At 44.3% G+C, this 19,715-nt stretch overlaps 2 protein-coding genes across 2 annotated transcripts in view; one reads left to right on the top strand and one right to left on the bottom strand.

The window, feature by feature from the left end:
* Window positions 1-5,143, top strand: part of DZIP1 (DAZ interacting zinc finger protein 1) — a gene marked incomplete at its 5' end in the record, with an annotated part of 32,844 nt that extends 27,701 nt beyond the window's left edge. Inside the window, 4 exons of the mRNA XM_084285940.1 lie at window positions 582-781; window positions 1,174-1,304; window positions 4,110-4,290; window positions 4,994-5,143. Of these exons, the coding sequence (XP_084142066.1) occupies window positions 582-781; window positions 1,174-1,304; window positions 4,110-4,290; window positions 4,994-5,076 (595 nt within the window). The 3' untranslated portion in view covers window positions 5,077-5,143. The remainder of the gene's footprint in view (window positions 1-581; window positions 782-1,173; window positions 1,305-4,109; window positions 4,291-4,993) is intronic.
* A 1,748-nt stretch (window positions 5,144-6,891) lies between these two features.
* On the bottom strand, window positions 6,892-19,007 carry CLDN10 (claudin 10; the record flags this gene model as incomplete). The annotated part of the gene is made up of 5 exons (XM_084290379.1): window positions 6,892-7,134; window positions 7,858-7,965; window positions 12,680-12,761; window positions 12,911-13,072; window positions 18,788-19,007. The coding sequence occupies 5 exons, from the start codon at window positions 19,005-19,007 to the stop codon at window positions 7,020-7,022; spliced, it is 687 nt and encodes a 228-aa protein (XP_084146505.1). The 3' UTR covers window positions 6,892-7,019.
* Window positions 19,008-19,715: the final 708 nt, after the last annotated feature.

Below are 19,715 nucleotides of genomic sequence, written 5' to 3'. Positions count from 1 at the left end.
CTCATCAGGCACATTACTTTTAATTTTCTGCTTTTGTTTTTATCTGGGTATCATTTGAGATATAATTCTAAACTCATCGAGACAGAAGTAGGAGGGGTCTGGCTGTTAACATCTAATTAACAACTCAACAGTTATTGTAACTTGAGCGCGTGTTATGGAAAATTCCTAAATTATTTTCATCAAGCAGAATACCCAGACAGACTTTCTGTGGTGCAAATTCCATGGCCCTGAACTTTGCTCTCCCATGAAAGTCTATTGGTGTTTGCTTGGCAAGATTTTTTATGTGTTGGTGTGTTGGTTTTGCAAAGATAGTTCATAGGCGGAAATAATCATGTCTAAGGGCTCTCTTAGATTGAGAGATCTATTGTGATAACTTCTTGAGTTTACTTAGCAGAGTTTCTTTCTGAATGGTTTTATTGATAGAGTTTATGGCAGTTCCTGTTGTTTTTGTGTTGTTTTTATTTTTCCTTCACAAGAAAAATGCACAGGAAAAGAAAATACAAGAAAGCTTAAATATATGCATATGTCAGTGCAGGCACTGAAACCCAGTAAGTCCTCAGGCTGTGTGTCTTTTTGTGTAGAACTCCACCATTCAGTTCAGAGGAAGAAGAAGATGATGATATTAAACAGTTGTACATATCATCAGAATTATTGGAAAAGCAGTCAAAAACATCAACCAGCAAAGGCAACGCTTCTCAGATGGCTTCTGACAAAAGTGATATGGATGGGGCAGAGGAAAGTGAAATTGAAGAAATTGAAACACCTACCAAAACCTCAAAAGGTTTTTTCACTACTTTTGTATACACGTTTTAACAGGCTGTGCATCATTCTGCATTTGCTGATATTTCTGTGTTAGAAATATAACAAAAGCAGGCTATCTAGTCTTGTGTATGTGTGTTTGTATGCAGTTTATTATTTTGGTAGTGTATTTATAGTATTATAATACTTAAGGACGTCAGTTAAAATCAGGTAAGTATCAAGTTATATGGCTGCATGCAGAAAAAGAGACAATCTCTCTCTTAGAGAGGCTTCTGTCTGAAAGTGCCTTTCTCAGCCTTCTATTTTGTGGAATATATTTAGGGAGTCAACAATTGTTCCTGAGACTTTATTGTAACGTTTGCCTTATATATAGAGAGATGATTTTCATTCATATAATTTTTTTTGAACTTCTAGGAACTGTTATTCAAAAACTGACTGAACAAGTTGAAAAGAGTCTTTCTAACCATGGAAACAAGAGCAAACCAGCTGGAGGGATTAATGTCGCACAAGCATTTATTAAGAAAGAAGAGGTGCAAGAACCAAAGGTATTACTTTTAATAGCCATTATTAAGTAATTGAACTAGATACCTAGTACTTGAATGAGATCTGTTGCCTTTTATTTCATGCTGAAACCATTTGGATGCAAACTTAAGTCTCAAAGACAGTTTTGGTGTTGGATCTAAATAGTCTTTTGGGGGCATCTGCACTGTTATATATAGGAGTGCTAGAGAGTGAGCTGTGTGGCATGTGACCTCATCATCCATACCCCTTTCTAGATTATACCATGGCTATTCTGGCTACCTATAGTGATCCAAAAGTTTGGAAATAATTGATATCACTTTATCTCCTGTTTCAGCAATAGAGTGAGACGCTTTCTTTACTTTCCTAGTATCATATTTTGATGGAGGAAAACATGAATTTGCTAATAAAATATTTTGGAGTATTTTTAATTCTTGAGCTCTGTCTGGTATGGAACTCTTGAATGCATTTTAATGAGGGAACAAATTTCACTTCTGAGTGTGGAAATTTGTTATGCTACATCTAGTTATCATATGCTGTTCTCAGACTACATCCAATCTATCACTGCTAACTGTCCTTTGAGTATAGCATGTGTTCACAGTCAGAATACTAGCACAGCTTATTCTCTACCCCTCAGGCTTTACTAAAGCCCCAGTCTTCCCCTCAGTGTCGAGTTTTATAATTGGTAAGCCATTTTAGTGCATATTGATCTTTACCTGAACAATTTTTTTTATTAAGAACAAAAGTTAATCGAAGTCAGAAGTCAAGAGCAGGTAGGTGCTGTTCATTTCAGTATGCTAGTAGATTGAAGTAGATAGCCAGATACTTGTTCTGACATTCAAGAAAATCTATTTTATTAAATAAACAAATAATAATTGTTGAAAATCCAGTTACCCATAACAAAACTGATGTGTTAGGGCTTCCTGACCAGCAATTAAATGGGAAAGTTATCAGTCCTCCTAGGTATAGGGACACATCTATTTTAGTTTCCAGAAAAGGGTGGTAGTCTGCATTTGAGCTGTAATGGTGGGGTGCTTTTAGTTGCCACTGGAGACACCTAAACTGTCCATTGATTGTGTGAGAGCTGCAAATCACACTGAAGTCAAAACTATCAAGTCAGACGTGACTATTAAAATGTCATCTGGGGCCTGATGTCACTTTCAAATTCTCTGCAAAGGCAGACGACTTGAGACTGTAAAATAGTCACAGTTACATTTAGGGGATGTTATGTTCAGTAACTATCTATAGGTGGTTGGCTACTGCATTAAGACATTTTTGGGCTTCAAGAGCAAAGAGCTGTCACAAAACAAGACTTAAAATCTGTGTTTTAAAGATGTGGAATACATTTTTGTTGTAATTCGTTTGAAATATAGAGAATACACAGTGACGTGTTGCAGTATGGGCATGATGAGTTGGACATGAGTTTATGAACCCTGCCTAGCAGTTCTAATTGGAGCCATGTATTTTACACTTGATCAAAACTGAGTTCTGTATGAAGTTGCTATTTTTTTTTTCAGTATTTTATGCTTTAAAATTCAGTTGAGGCTGAGTGAAAGTTTGAGGAAACCTCCTCCAGCATTTCTGAGTGTATGAGACTGACTTTCTCACTGACACACCCTTAAAATGCAAATAATTTAAGACGGCAAGATGTTGAATCCTGGTATGTTAATAATACAGCACAGCAAGCAGATCTGTCAGATTTTGAAAAGCAGTTTGCAACAGTTATGAATGTTAAACATTGAATTATGTTGCAAAATAACTTTCACTCTGGTCTCTTCTTTCGAGACGCACTACCTGGTCCTGTGTGTGGATTTTTCTCTAGTATGTACATAACTTACATCGTTTTGCAGTTGCATCAGAATGCTTCTTCTGTGCAGTGGAAGCACATTCTGTGTGTTATTGTAACATTCAGAGGCTCTGGTGAAATAAGGCTTTTAGCTTTGTGAGAAACCATCTTTATCTTTCCACGGGTAAGCTCTGGAGTAATGGCTGGATTCCTTTGAACCACAACCGATTGGCAAGTTGGGAAATGCTGCAGCTCTTCTTTCAGAAGATGAATGAATATATTTAGTTCTCAGGCTGATGTGATAAGATTGGCCATGGACTTGCTGCCTTCAGGTTATCTGTTTGATTCGATAATCATCTCGGGAACTCAGGCAAATCCACCACTTAATTAAAGGTGGTCATACTTGTGCATAGTGACGGTGAGTCTTTGGAGAAATATATATTTTAGCTTTGAGCAGCAGGTTTTTAACTTTTATTATTTAATTTTCCCGTGAGATAAATGAATTTTAGATCGAAAATGCAATATTAAATTTTTAGTGTGAATACACAATACTTATATAGCAAACTAAACTGCCACCTTGCATGGTAACAGGTATTTTTTCTATTTTAATGTAAGTAATGTACCTTCTAAAGTAAAAAGGATTTTCCATTTCACTGCAACAACTAATATTCCAGAAAAGAAAACCCTTTTTTAAGAGTTGGAACATATTATGCCAGAAAACATAGGTTTCTGCCAGTTGTGGAACTGGCCCTTTAACTTTTTGCACTTCCTGACTTTACTAATAAAAAAAAAAAAAAAAAGCAACAATCTTTTTAGCCTTGGAACTAAAGTAACAAATTCATACATGTATTTAATGTATTTACATATATAATTGAAATATGTGGATGTTAAAACTGGTGACAGATGTCACGAAGGCCGTACACCAGTGCATTTTTCTGCAACAGTTTCACATTGCTGGGCTTACAGGAGAACCTGATCTCAGCAGAACTTGATACGACAGAGGAAAAAATGCACTCATTTTTTATTTTTTTTTTCTCTTTATTAGCGCACAGAAGTAGATGAAGATGACTGGGATATATCATCTATAGAAGAAGACTTTTTATTGATGAAAAATGATAGCGGTCAGAAGGCATTGACAGCTCAGAAAAACGAGGCAAATGCTGCATCCGTTGTACATGCGTGGGGTCTTCCGAAGAAGAGTGTGCCAAAAGAGCCAAAAGAGGAAGGTAATGCATTCATACTTCTAAGTTACAAGTCTTAAGTGCCTGACACGCCTAGAGAACTTAAGTATAGTGTATTACATGTTGTAAAATACCATATATTGAATAAGAAGAAAAAATGGATGTGTTTTTACATACACATACATATGATATGTGTATGTAAACACACACGTGAATACATAGAGATGTCAAGAAGCCTTAATCTGAAATTTTACTATCAGGCTTCAAACATGGTCTTAAAAATTGATCATGTAAGATTTTTTATTTTTAGCCTTTCCCAAATTTGAGGCAATGAGGAATTTTCTTTCTCTATCTTGAGAATAATAATCAGCTCCTAGGTTTGTTCCAGATACCTATCCAAGTGTCCTGCCAGGCTGTGATAATTACTTGAACCACTGGTAAGGAAACAGCGTCCATCTCACAGAGTAGCTTCAAGCTCTAGCATTTCAATGTGCTTAAAGGTTAAAACTGAATACTTCATATCATTTTTAAAGAGAAAGTAAATGTAATATTGACACTGTTTGTCCATACATCATATTCTGTGACACAAACAGTCTTTGTATTATCAGCATTTGTAATTTCCTCACTGGTGAAGCCTTGGACTTCAGGAAAAGATGTTTGCTCACGTAACATATGATTATCTCTCATAGATAAAATCAAAATACCCCTAAAATCTTACTAATTTTTCTTGTTGTTGTTATTTTAACAGGCCTTCATGAAGCTGATAATACAAGCACATTAAAAAGCAGCTTAGTCACTGTTACAGATTGGAGTGATTCTTCAGATATTTAATTGCTGTATTCCTGATGGGAGGCACTGCTTTTGGGTTCTGCTGGGGTTGAAAATGTAGTTGAAAGCATTGCGTTTTCTATTTATTTCTCATATGGTTCGTGTAACAACAAGGAATACTGTATACAGAGCTGTGGGGTCTTTCAGTCCTGAATTTGAACAAAAACTTTCATACACACATCACTTGCACCACTACTTGGAAACAGAGGATTAATTCTTCTTTCTTGTGAAGTCAGTGGTGAAAAATCTTCTTGATTTCACTGAGGTGAAGACTTTGCCTCTGATGTTTACTTTAAAGACTGAGCCTGGTCTTGTAAGAAAGCCTGTTCACTAGTGAACAGCATTTACTGCAGAATATTATTTTTAATATTTTAAATGCATATTTTCTTGTATTTTATCATAAACTTTATAAAAATTGTGAACAGTGTAAATACAGTATTTCCATGTATTAAAATGTTAAGTTTCTTACATGGTTTACAATAAACACCAAAGGAAAAAAAAAACGGCCTCACGTATAAATACGTTACGACTAAATGCCTCCTTGTTTGTGGTTACTTTTTTTCCTACTGGAGTTGAGTCTTCGTTAACATAAAAGCACAAAAATTGGAAAACAAACAAACAAAAACCAACAAACACATCAGCCTGAGGGTCAATACTTTCCTTACTTTAATTGGGCAAGTACTTTCATGTTTCTGTTTTGTCCGTATTGCCTGCCTTCTTGTAAAGCCACAATCTTATTTTGACTTAAATGAATACAAAAATAAGGTAAAATAAAAGTAATTGTGAATGACTTTCTCACTCTGATGCATTTTAGATGACGTCAGGCACAAACCTGTCTTTTTCTATTGTACTGTGCCATTACTAAATAGGACCAGGTACTGTTTGAATTTACACCTTTGTCCCAAAATTGTCAATGCAATGAAACTCCAAGGGTGCATCTGTTCAAACCTCAAGGCAGGCCTGAGTTTGTGTCTAAGTTTAGGGTCTCAGCCTAGAAACTACTCTGTGGTTATTCATAGTCCCTGATTTTATTTATTGACTTATTGTATAAGTGTTCCCTCGAAACCCATTGCATTTCTAGAGCCAGGCAAAGAAACAGCACTAGCTGAATTTGTGAACTGCTCTTCTAATTCAAGATTATCCGGACTGGTGCTGTGAAGTACTGCAAGCATTTACTTGGTTAGTCCTTTGCCAGGTGCTCATCATCGCACGTGCCCTCTCCGTACGCCGTGAGGCTGTCTCTTAACAGCTGCTTTCGTAACAACTGGCCCTGACTCTCCTTTGTACCTGATTAGCCCGTGCTGCTGCTGGCTCCCCAAACTACAGGCTTGTTTTCGCTTTACCCAGGCTCCTGATCTTATACCTGTGGCACTGACTTGACGAACGTATTTTCTTACATCCCTGGCAATGTCAAAAGGAGATAAGAGCCTCGCCCCTGGTAATGTCAAAACAGATAAGAGCCTGCTGATTCCCATTGACTGCCAGCACCTGGCAGTGTGCTCTGAGAGTCCAACGTCACTGCTGATCGGTGGGGAGACATTTTACATATTAACCTGCACAGCGTGACCCTCCTGTGCAGTGCCAAACCCCTTGGAGAAGCGCTTGCAGTGATGCGCTACGGTACCTGTAACGTGCGCGGTGCCGTTCCCAAAGCAACTGACAGACTGCGCCCGCAAATACCCTATTCATTTTTTATTTTTTTTTTATTTTTTAGAAAGCAGCATCGATGCATGATTTGCAGGTATAAACTTTACAACACCAACAGCAATCTTTAAAATATTGAATAATAAAATTTACATCAATACGTAAAAAGCTGCGAGTTAGTATCTTAAAAATTCATCCTCTTAGTGGTTATTCCATTGTGTTTTGTTGGGGGAGAAATCACCCAGAATGAAACACACGAACTCATTTTCCAAACTGGCTTTTGGGATCTTGGAACGGGGCAATTACACGTAGGCGTTCTTGTCAAAGTGCTTTGGTGGGGTTTTGTCTGGGACGCTGCTGTGAACCTTTGTGCGAGAAGACATCACAGATGCGGCTCCGTTATACGCGTACCCCCTCCTGAAAAGAGAAGAGGAAGAACTGTTTACAGCTCATCCCACGGATGGGGAACATCTCTGCACCCAAGCACTGCAACCTCACCGAGGGAGGAGAAACCTGTGGGAACCTCGAGCTCCTGCTGGGTGCAGGGGGACACCTTCCTTCTCTCTGGAGCCTTATTCAGGTTTGAGGTTTCCGTTTCCCCTCCAGCATCTCTCTTTGCCATTCCCCTCTACGTAAACTTGTACCCCTCGTTCACAGCCAAGTGAATCGGTGCCCGATCGGGTGAAATATTTGGGCTGGGGCAGGCCCTAGATGAACAGCTGCCCCCTCCAGTTCTGCCTGCTCCTTTTCACCCCTCCTCTGCTGCTGGAGGTCCCGCTGCCACCGCCACCGTCTGGCAGCTCTCTCACTTTTCATCTGGAGATTTGGGATTAAACCACCGCCTATTCACAACTCTAAGGTGACCTGACTGCTCTTCCTCCATCTGTGAATGCATTTTTTCCCGCTGTAGCAAGTTTATGAAGTATTTGTAACACAAGTATTGTTACCAACACATTGGCTTTTCTTAGTTACTAAAGGTGGGAAGAGAATTACCCTAAAACCCCATTAATTTCTGTCATGCACACAACCCTTTTCTGACCTCACTGAGAAGTGTTTCAGAAAAGCAATCAAGCTGCAGAACATAGCAGGTACCAATGCCCTAGGATTGATTTCTGTCAGGAAGTGCAACTCGGGTTTTACCTTGGAGATTTACTGTTTTCAGCTATTGAGAAGCAGAATATACTGCCACCAATTATGCAGAGTGAAGCTCCAGCCCATCCAATGAATAAAGCTGCTCCTAATTCATACCTACAGGAAGTCAATAAATGCGTTTAACAAAGACAGAACGAATTTAACATTTTGTTTTCAGAATAGAAGCACTACATTTTTTTGTTCCTCTTTTTTTTTTTTTTCCATTGACACACACATTTTGCATTGCAAAGCCAGCAGCTCTGTCGTTCTCCCAGGCTCTTTTCATTATTCCCCTGGCACGCGAGAGGCAGCCCTGTCGCCGAGGCACACTTCTGCAGCTTCTCCACGTCTCTTCCCAGTCGGAGGGCTGAAGAAATCTCCGATTCCTCGGCCCTTCTACCCCACATGGCTCCTGTCCCCCCAGACCATTTCAGATTTGTTCCCATTGTCTCCCGAGCTGCTCCGTGGCTTTCTGTGAGTCCTCCTCCGAGGCTACTGAGGCTGGGGACCTGAGCTGCTGCCTACAGCTCTCCTTGTCCTTAGTTCTCCCCTCTGGCTCTCAGCCTGAGCACAACATGAGGTTATTATACATATATATATATATATATATAATATGCAATATATAAACGTCAAGATATGCATCCACACGGAACCACAGACTAAAATCATTAAGGCTGGAAAAGCCCTCCAAGATCATCTGTGCAGCCCCAGTCGTCGTTCAAGTGGATTTACTCTACATCAGTTCCAACTTTTGTTAATAAGTTTATTGCGAGCTCTGCTGAGGTGACTCTAACAAAATCCTCGGCTCGACAGCCTTCCTGTGCCTCAGAAGGAGCTTGCAGCTGCGTACTTCTGAGCTAGTTCTGACCACGAACAGCTCCTGTTCTGACATCAGTTGAAATACACAACCTGAATACCAGTAAGCTGGTCTGCAAAACCCCTGTCTTTATGAAGGTGATGCTGTGGAAATGGAAAAATTCCCTGAGGGGGGGTCCAGACACCCAGAAAATGATATAGGGAATTGTAGGGTGAACACTGGCTGGAGAACAAAAAGTCACTTTTCCATGTTTTCGCCCAGAGGTAAAGCATGGAGTTTTTTTAAAAGAGACATACTGCAAGAAAAAGCCACATGTAGAAAGAATATCAGTCTCCAGAAGCTGATAACACCCCCAGTTCAAGTTATTTCTGACTCAGGGACCTCCAAAAAGAGATAGGGACTTCAGAGCTCAGAGATAAGCTACTTGGTGGGGGCTTGCACCTGAGTCATAACAGCCCTGCGAGTGCTCTAACATCGAGACCTCCTTCTCCTGTTCCATTCACACCATCCTATTTATCACCCCTTGCTAAAAAAGGATCAGATTCCCCCAGACATCCTCCTCACCTGACATGGGATTTAGGGACCCAACCTGCAAATTAAGACGCTGGAAGCCACAGCTCAACTGCCTTTCACCCAGAAAACCCTGCCTCCAGCCCCTTGTCTGACTTCAAAACCTACCACAGGTAGTTTTATTTCTAATGATGCTAACATCTCCGTCCAGGTGCTACAAGTTTCACAAGACTGAGCAGATTTCTGTCTGTTCGAGACCTGGGATTTATAAAATACTCACGCTGAATCACAGCCCCAAGGTGCCCTTTTAGCAAGCTGCAGAGGCGAACCAAAGCACTGAACTCCAAAATGAAGGGGTGTGAGGACCCTTCCTGGTGCCTGCCACACTGCTACCCTAAGGAGCTGCAGGGCTGGCCTAATTGGTCTTTCCTCCCCACCTACACACACACAAAAGCCTTTGTGATTTACACTGGTGCTTATCAGGAATTTTCAGTCGCGTATCAACCTGTGTATGGCTCCCTGGATTTTATCCAATCCAGGGTTTTTTTTGCAGTTAAGAAGCCAAGCCTACCCCACCATCCAAAATCCACGATATGCCATATTAAAAACATCCTGCACCTTGACGACTCTTGAAAAAAAAAAGACTAATAAATGGAGATAGGCTTTTTTAGAAGAAATTTCTCTATTTGCTGTTTTTCCCTTTCATTTTTTATCATTAAAACCCTTACAGGAAATGCAGTCTCCTGTTCTTATCATCCTTGCTTGTAAGAATGAGAGCAGCGACTCTCCGGGCATGGGGCTGCACACCCCTGGACTCCCACCAGTGCACCCAGTCTGCTGCTGCAGGATCACTGGGAAATCTCCAGGAGGTCAGGGGAATAAGCACCGAGGCTAAGAGCGGATATTTCACTCTCATCAATCCCAGGAGGCAGAATTCAGGGAGACAGAAGGTGTAACATCAGTATAGAAGGAAAATATCCCGGCTGTTACATAGGTCAGGACCACGAAGCAAATTTTCATGCAAACCAGCTGAAATTTCATTAGCCAGCTAGATGAACTCCAGGACACTGGTAATGATCATACCTAACTTCTCAGAGAATCAATACAGCTCCCCAGTGGAAATCTGTATTTTGAACATCTAATTCTTAAGAGTGAGGGAAAATGAGAACTGGGTTCAAAGCCACGTGACAGCAGGACAGCGCAAAGAGGGTCTGTGTGGATGAACTGGGCACAACAGATTCTGGGAAAGAAAGGCTGAGGGGAAACAATTCTCTATAAAAATGGAAGTTAGTCAGGTAATTTGGATAAACTAGCTCCATTCATCAGGAAGAATGATCATTATTGAGTTCAGACTGCGGCAAGGGACAAAAAGGATGAAAACTATAAAAGCTTTTATTAGAAGTAGTAAAGTGACGAAATGGTTTCCTAAGAGAAGCTGGCAAGAGAGCAGAACAGAGAGAAGCACGGATTTTCTTCTCTTAGAGGTGTCTGAAAAAAAATGCAGTCAGCTTGGCTGTGAGTACGGAGGCACCCCGTGCTGTCACCGAGCCTCTGCGCGTGTTGCTCCGTGAGGTGGACCAGCACTCATGGAGCTGTTTTAAACCCCTAATGCAACCTATTGTGTGGGAACATAACATCCAGCCTAACATTTCTAAGCAAGGCTGGCTTTAGAGTGTCCCAGAGGTGACTATCATTCCTCGCTAAGCTACACGTAAATTGAAAACCAGAAGTCTCTCGGGCACCAGCCTCAGGCAGATCTCTGACTCCCCCTGCATCTGTATATATTCAAGGCACCTCTTCCCCATGCAGAAGACCAGAGGGAAATTCTGATAGCCAAAGGGATGCCAAACATCCCGTGTCATTAATTTTCCACTAACAGTATCTCAAATCACTCTTTGACACCACCCAGATAACTTCAGGAGAAAACATGCACCAAACTGCAAACAGTTGAGGAACCAAAGCAGCGTCCTCTCTCAGTTGAGCCAGTGCCAAATTTCTATAGCATACCAGCAAGGCTCATTAACTGCTTCTGCAATGTATATCAAAGTAAGAGTTCCCAGAAGGCAACAAAATTAATTGCTCCAATGTATTTTATATTGTTTCAGAGAGAAAGTAGTCAAATAACACCTTTATCTTAACCTGATACAAGATCACTGCATGAGCTGCATCACATGTCCACCATGTGAAACTCCAATCACAACTTCTAGTATTGCTCTCCACCTTTATCTTTGCAGCAAATATTTCTCGTGCCAGCAGTTGTGCTATTCTGGTTGTTCAGGAAAAAGGTAATTTCCGCAGACGAAATGTTTTAATATTAGACCTTTCATTTTTTAAACTGGTTTTCTCATTTGCTCGCGGTAAAACTCTGCCGTGAGGTCTGCCTGCCCTTTTTGCAACAAAACAAGTGTAGGAACACAACGAAGGAAAGGGAATTTTGGCAATGATGAAGCTATTTTTCATTGGGAACATTAAGCCTGATGAATAATTAACTTCTGGCTGTATAGCCAGTCCCCATTTTCTCCACAGTAGCTCACATCCTTGTTGCTTTTGGTGGCCTTTGGATCCTGTCCTCTCCTCCTTACAAAGGAAACTCATATGAACTTGTTTTCAAGAAAAGAGAAACTGTGTCAGTCCTACCGCAAATGTGGATCCAACTGGTGTTATTTATTCAGGCTGACAGTTTTATATATACCCAGTGCTTGACGTCTTTGGGGATCACCACAAAGAAAGCTTACATTACAGCCAGTGTTTTCAAACTTGGTGGCCACAATGCAAATCTAGAAGCCGAGGATGGGTTCATGAATTGCTGCCTTGGAAGGTCCTGAGCACTCACACAGCTTTCAGGGGAGTCTTTAGGGATGCTCATTATTTCTGGTTTGGTCCTGCAGTTCTATGAACACACACTCCCTTGTATTTAATCGCACATACAGCTGAAGCATTGACATTAGTGCTTTATGATTGTGGGTTATGAAAAATATTTATGATCCAAATTATAGTCATCGAGAGTTCAAAATCTGTCAGCAAAAACAGTCCACAGAACCTGCAGAAATGTCTCTTCAAACGGACTAAAGACTGCACAGTGTTCAACACCTTTATGGAAACCACTGGCTATCGATAGCTTAGAGGAATAATTTTCTTCCTATTGAATTATGTGCCTAATGAGCACCTGTCTTGTGAAATGCCTCCTCTGCATCTTTGACATAAACATAACTCCTGATCAACCCAGCCTACCCTGGGACGAGTGCTGTAGAGTCCTGCCAAGCCGCGATAAGCCTGGGCACAGAGACCACAGACCCATCACTCTACAGGGAGGTCTTAGCTCATGAAACCTCAGCACACAATTACTACAGATGGAAAACATGATGAAATATGAATAAATAAAGCCCACTTTCCATTTCTACCCAACAGGAGAAGCATCTGCTTTCTGGATACATGAGTTCTGGCACGCAGCATGAAACTTAAGGTCTACTCTTGAAAGATGAAGGGCTATAGGAAAGTACTTACTTTTGTGCAATATAAGAAGGATCAAAGAACTCAGACGTAATCCTGTTTGCATACAGGGAACAACCAGTCATAGAGCACAGCCCTGAAAAGCAGAAGACAAACCGTTCAGTGGAAGCAGCAGAGGAGCTTTGGGCCTGACCCTGACGCAGTCACGTGTTGATTTCTGCCGCAAAGCAGCAGCTCTGGCATGACTCCTGAATACACAAGCTTAGAGAAATAAGGTATATTTACCAGACAGTATGAAAATCAGTCCAGCTAAACAAGCTATTTTCGCTTTGGTCTGATCAGAACCGCCGACTTTTGTACACTTCATCCCAATCAGCCCAAACACGGAACCGAAGAACCCCAGGCAGACGGCGGAGATCATCAGTCCTCTGCAGGCTTGGATGTAACCTGCAACGAGAAAGGGCAAGGCTAACGTGAGGGCAGGGAACACAACGGGTTTCGCTGTAGCTCCCCTCACCCTTAAAAGCATCTGGCATGAATTAATTATTGCAAACCAAATTAGACCTTGGCTGGTGTAATGCCAACTTATCCCAGAGTATATACTTCCAGGTGATGGCGTGATGATGCCGTGTGAACCTAGTCCCTACAAAACTCTCTGTGTCACTTGGGGCTGCAAAAACAATTGTGGCACTGGGCACAGTGTCCCCAGGAGGCTGCACCCATGGGTTTTGAAGAGCAGCTCTGTGTGGGACATGCAGCATCTGCCACAGGCTGCAGAGGCACACACAGCAAGTCTCGCTGTGCAGATGCCGCAATGGCAGCAGGTTGGCCAGGCCTCATCTCTTGTGGATCAGCCCAGCAGGCCCTCGCTCTGCAAGGAAGCCAAATACATGCTCAGCTTCACAGAGAGCAGAGACCCTCGGAGATAAAGCGAGCTGCTGCCACGCCGACCAGTGCCTCACAGCTGGATTTGGCCACACGCAGTTTTGCCAGGCTGCTCTGAACCGATGCACCCAATGCAGGGCCTTTCCGCAGGACACCCGACTGCTTGGCCTCTTCTCCCTTCCTCCTGGGATTAAAACACAGTGATAACCACGTGGCACCGTTCACAGGGTGGAACAGTGCCATCTCACACAGCCAAATAACCGTTTTATAGCAAGAAGTTTCTCTCCATAACCCATTACATCTCATTTAAAATGGAAATGCACTTCCATTATTCGTGCCTGCAGTCTTTTCTCCTTGATCTCTGGTGGGTGGAAATGTCGAGAGCTAACCCAGGTTTCCATTGCTTATTACACCCGCTTTTCCAGAATACCAAAGAAACAAAAAAGCCCTGCATAAAAGCCCTTAAAATGTGGAAAATTAATTTATTAAAAAAGGAACTAGGGGATATCTAATGAAAAAAAAAAACAAAAAAAAAAAAAACAAGCAATAGATTCAAAACAAAAAGTGTGTTTTTTCACACAATAAAGTTGTGGAGCTGCTTTCCACAGGCTACGTGGATGCAAAAGTTCTTGCACAGGTGCAAAAACGGGATAAAACCATTAAAGAGAAATCTCTGCCTGGCTGGCAGGCCCCTGAGCTGCAGATGGCCATCGCAGACGTTTGGCCTTCTTCTGCACTCTTTTTTGGCACCCACTTTGGCCGCTGCTGGAGGAATACCAGCTCCAGGATGAGCAATCTGTGTTTAAGAACACTTAAAAAAAAAACACAAACAAAATAACTGATTCACAGCTTTGTGTAATACACAGCACACAAGAAGCAATTTGTAGGACTTAACACCCCATGGACATGTTTCATGTACAACATGCTCCTGTAGTCCCCCTGCTGAAGGAAGAATACACAATGACATAACTGTAATAGCCATAGGACTCTCATGTTGGAATATAAGCATCATTTGGGTCTGCTGACGTGTCTAACACTATAATTTAAATTATTATAATAAGTTGAACTCCTAAGGTAGCTGGATGAGCTGCCCACTGGAGACACCTCCCTTTGCCATGGGTGATAAATGAAGCACAGGCTGGCAAGTTCAGAATCGGGTCTCATTACAGCTAAGTCTAGACTTCTGATTTTTAGGTACTTACAATCACAATGTTATAATTACAATTTACAATTTTACTTATCTTCCATATCCAATAATATGTCACAGTTTGTATTTTTTATACAAATTTATATAATACGCATAAATTTGTGTATTTTTCTATTTTTGAAAGAGGATTATGAGGAACCCTTCAGTTCTTACAGACACATGCCTCAGACATGTTCCCTTGAAGTGTTACTTCAGCATTATTGCCATGTTTAAGTCTTGTTTGAGCTCAAAAATTAGCCAGCTCTTTGGATACATTTTTTTATCTTTTATCTTTGAATTTCTGCTGTGCTGAGAGTATCTACTGTGACTTTAATGCAGAATATTTTGATAGGCATGGCTGATATTTGTCTTCAGCAATGGTCAGATAACCTAGGATATAACGCCTCTTGTGGAAATGTTTAGTGGCAGGCTGCTGTACCTCAAAACCTTTTGAATCCACGTAAAAAGCAATGCTTCCCAATGTTGTAGCAAAAAGGAGACAGCCAACCCTTCTCTCCTGCTCTCCCGGGAGCACAGTTTAGATAGGAAAGGCTGCTGTCTGTGTTCTTCTCCACTCAACACCAAAGAGCCTCCAGCCCTGAGCCAGCAGCCACGAAAAGCAGCTCCAGGTAGGTCCCTCTCAGACCCCTGAACACATGAGCAGCATCCCACACATCATCCCATGGCACCCCAGAGATGCCTTCACCTGAAACACGGCTCGACAGAACGGAGAAGCACCACCACGTCCATGCTACAGGGGCTAACTCAGACCAGAGATGAGAAAAACCCAGCAGAAGAACTACAGACTGAAGATTTACAGAGCCAAACCAAAGACCACCATCTGCCTAAGATCTCCTAGGTGCTGTAAAAAACTTTTTTGGGGGGACCTGCAAGAAAACAAAAGGTATGGACACCCTAAAGAGTGAACCATTCTGCAGAGCACGCAGTCATACATCGTAAGAAGCTTCTTCACCTCTGGTGTTCACTGGACTGTACCATCAGCTGAGAAAACCTGGCATTTCTGAGGCATCATTCACCCTATCCCAACAGAGGAACTTATAATAGATCACATTAATTGCACCTCTCTTATTTAGTTAGTTATTTATCTTCTGCAGGGGTTATGAAGTGAGCCTGGGGAGCTCACGCCAGACGGCCATATTGTGGTTACCTCAGATCAGGTGAGGCGACCACCCTTCTAGCCAAACCGGCCAGGGCACAATTTCCTCAACAGCGAAATAAAACTATACTCCCCAACAGCTCGGCTGAAATTCCAGCAATAGCTAAAACTTCTGCTTTCGAGTAAAATCCTGTATTTTCACTCTGTCCCCCCCTAATGCCCTCAGGCGAGACCCAAAGGACGTCAGTAGGAAGCGGCGTTCAGTAAGATTTCAAAACGTGGCTTTTAGCTCACAAGACACAAATCTGAAGACATCAGCCTTGTTTTCTCTCATTATTTTTTGCTAGTAGGCCTGGAAAAGTTTTCTTACTACTTTTCCACATAATGTATTTCCCATAGCAGCCAGGTAAGGCAGGAGATGCAAACTGGCGAGGAAGCTGTTATTTTTGACAGGCCCAATTTATCGACGCTGTTAGGAGTTAATTGGCACATTAAGGTGCTGAACCATGAACATATTTACCCAGAGGTCCTCTAAACTTTTCTTTATGCCTGAACCTCCCAGGAGAAACAGTAAATATTCACCCCAACCAACACAAGCCGTAGATGCTAGGTACGACGTGGCTGAAATGCAATTGCTGAAGGTCAACGCGCAGCTTCAAAATAGGCTGAGGGTAGTGAGACAGCAAGAAATGATTAACTCCCTCACCCAGAAATCATTTTCCTTTATAATAGCACAAGCTGGAGCACTGCTCAGCTCTGCTGAATGAGTAACCTTCCCCGCTCAATATTTCACCAAATTCTGCAGGCCAGCCAAGGCGGGACTCGTTGCAGCTCACCACAGCCATTACCCAACAGGCACCCACTTTTAACACAGATATCTGAAAAAAAATAACCACAACCTGCACTCATAAGGTGGGAGAGCAGAAGATTCAGCTCTACCAGGCTGACTGGAGCACCAGGAAACATAAAAGGGTGAAATCAGCCTTAGCACCAAACCCCCAGTCACTTGAACCTAGGTTAGGACTGACCTGGAGAGCGTTTGGCTGCAACATTAATCAAACCTTTGCTTTGCTTCCTGGAAAGCAAGGACGTTATCTTGCTGACTGAGACTCACAGTGCAGGGAAGTGTATGGGGAGGCTGCCAACTTCTTCCCCCTCTTCCACTGAAGACCCAAAAATGCATTACGTGTGTTTGCACCAGGGTCCGTAAGAAGCCGGTACCTCGTCGTGTAGACGCCGACCACCCAAAGGAAGCTCCAAAGCAACAAAAAGCCATGTTTTAAACAGACAGGTAGACAAACATGTATTACGCATGAAGTCATGTTTAGCAGCATTCCACGAGAAACCTATCTCAAGTATTTTTTTAAAACAAATGTGTTTTGTCCTGCATTCAAATTCATCTTGCTATCATCTTGCCTGCCTCACTGCTCTCAAGCTTGCCTCTCATGCTCACCTCTAACACTCTCAAAGAGCCCTGGGGAACGTGTATATTTATACAGTATATACAACACTCAGAAAAAAAACACCTGCATGCTGTTACGGGGATCATCACTTTCACAACAAATACCTGCAGTGGCATCCTGCAGTCTGCACCAAGTGTAAAAGGTTACCTTACAGATAGAGCACGAATTCCTTCCGAAAGCACACGCCCATTGCTGTTGTATGTTTTTCTAAGCTCTAACACCCTCTTCCATCCCCTAAGTAAATTTGTGTTCAGCTGAGCTCTGTCGCAAGGTCACTGGATCCACCGCTGGAAATACGGTCACGTGCACGTCCTGCCCTGGGGAGGCGTTTCCATCACCAAGTTCCCATCCATGGCCAGGAGCGCACAAAGGTAAACCCCAAATGGTTTCAAGTCCCATGGACTGCAGCATCATTTTTGCTTGCATACAGATCACAGGGGCGAGCCCTTAATGGGGGCTGGCCGGACTGTGCTGGGGAGGGTTTGGGGGTGCATCATTCGCCCCCCTGCCTGCACCGTGCCTGGGGGCCAGGATTTGGCCCCGCAGCACTCGGAGACACCGCTGAGGAAAGCTGATGCCGGGCTTCCTCCCTCTGCTGTCACACAGCCCGGCCGGGAGGGCGGGACGAGGTCCTCTCCAGTTGTGTCTTTGGGGTTCAGGAGCTTCCAGGTGCTTCCCTCCGCAGCAGCAACTCACCTCCTGGGGCAGCACAACCCCACAGATCTTCCAGATCTGAGTCTTGGGGGCTTCACCCTCCAGCAGAGCAGCAGCCGAACAAGAGGCTCGGTGCCTCCGAGGGACCCCAGCGGTGCCGGGACAGCCCTGCCACCCCTCGGGGACACTGGCAGAGCCCCCACACCCCCTGCCACCAAAGGGCTGGGGAGAAAGATGCTCCTGGGGTCGGCTCTGCCACATGGCAACGCCTGCCCTCGGAGTGCGGACCTCTCCTGCGTCCTGCCGGCGGCTTAAAGGCTTAATGGCATTAATTTGCTTACCGATAACATTTATCCCCGCGGCGATAACATTAATCTCTGCCACTGATTGGCTTCGCACTTTCCTCTTCCAAGCAGACCTTTCACTCCCAAATCTGCCCTCAGCCTCCCGTGCCCGGACAGCGCTGTAGGTCCGACTTGCGTTTCGACCCGCACCGCGCAGTTTATTCATTTATCACCCCCAAAAAAAACCATTTACTCCCAAAACCCTTACTTACAGCCAGGTGAGCCCTGCTGCACCCCACAGCTCTCTTAGGGGAGCTGCAAGCAGTGCGGGTGAGGGTGCCGGGTGGTGACACCCGCACAGAAACCTGCACAGGACTCCAACCTTTCCCCTGGATGCTATGGGGTCGCGCAGCACCGAGCCCCCCGCCCCCCGGGGCTGCTCCCATAATGTGGGGCGGCCCCGGGGGGGTCCCTCCCGGCCCGGCTCCCCCCTCCCCGTTCTCCCTGGGGTCGATTTTTAATTTTTTGGGGGTTTTCTTTTTTTTTTTGGGGGGGTGCTCGGGCGGCCCTGACCGTCCAGCGCCAGCATGGAGGGGAAGTCCTTGCAGTTGGAGACGCCGGTGGAGTCGGTCACGCAGGTCTTCCAGAGGTTGGCCCAGAAGGTGGCGGTGGTGATGACCGTGCCGTCGATGGTGGACACCTTCCAGTAGTCGGTGGGCAGCGTGGAGGAGACCAGCACCCAGCCGCACACGGTCAGCAGGAAGGCGACGATCTCCGCCGCCGTGCTCGCCATCGGGCCCGCCGGGGCGCACACCCGCCGGCGGGGGCGGGGGGGGCGCGGAGCCGCGGCGGGGGCGCGCCGGGCGGGGCGGGGCGGGGCGGCCGAGGGAGGCGCTGATTGGGCAGCCGCCGGCCCGCCCTGAGCCCTGGACACGCCCCCTCGGAGGGAGGGGCGGGGCTTGTGTCAGGGGAGGTGGTGGGGGAGGAATGGGGGGGGTCTGCATCTCCCTGTTTGTAGGGTCGGGGGTACCCATGTGGGGTTATGTGCACCTCCTGTAGGGGCTGATGTGCCCCCTGTAGGGTTAGGGGAACCCACTGAAGGCTTAGGGGCACCCACTGAAGGGTCAGGTGCACCCCTTTGTAGGGTTAGGGGTACCCCATGTAAGGGAAGGTGTGCCCTGTGGGCTTAAGTGCACCTCTGTAGGCTTAGGTGTACCCCCTGTAGGGTTAGGTGCACCCCTGTGGGTTTAGGGGCACCCCCTGAAAGTTTAAGGGCACCCCCTGTAGGGTTAGGTGCCGCCCCTGTAGGGTTAGGTGTACCCACTGAAGGGTTAGGTGCCCCCCCTGTAGGGTTAGGTGCACCCCCTGTAGGGTTAGGTGCACCCACTGAAGGGTTAGGTGCACCCCTGTGGGTTTAGGGGCACCCACTGAAAGTTTAAGGGCACCCCCTGTAGGGTTAGGTGCACCCCCTATAGGGTTAGGGGCACCCCTGTGGGTTTAG

This window comes from Netta rufina (assembly GCF_964035555.1).
Source record: "Netta rufina genome assembly, chromosome: 1".
Lineage (NCBI taxonomy): Eukaryota > Metazoa > Chordata > Aves > Anseriformes > Anatidae > Netta > Netta rufina.
Note: the sequence above shows the minus strand (reverse complement) of the source record. Positions and strands in the feature narration are given on the sequence as shown.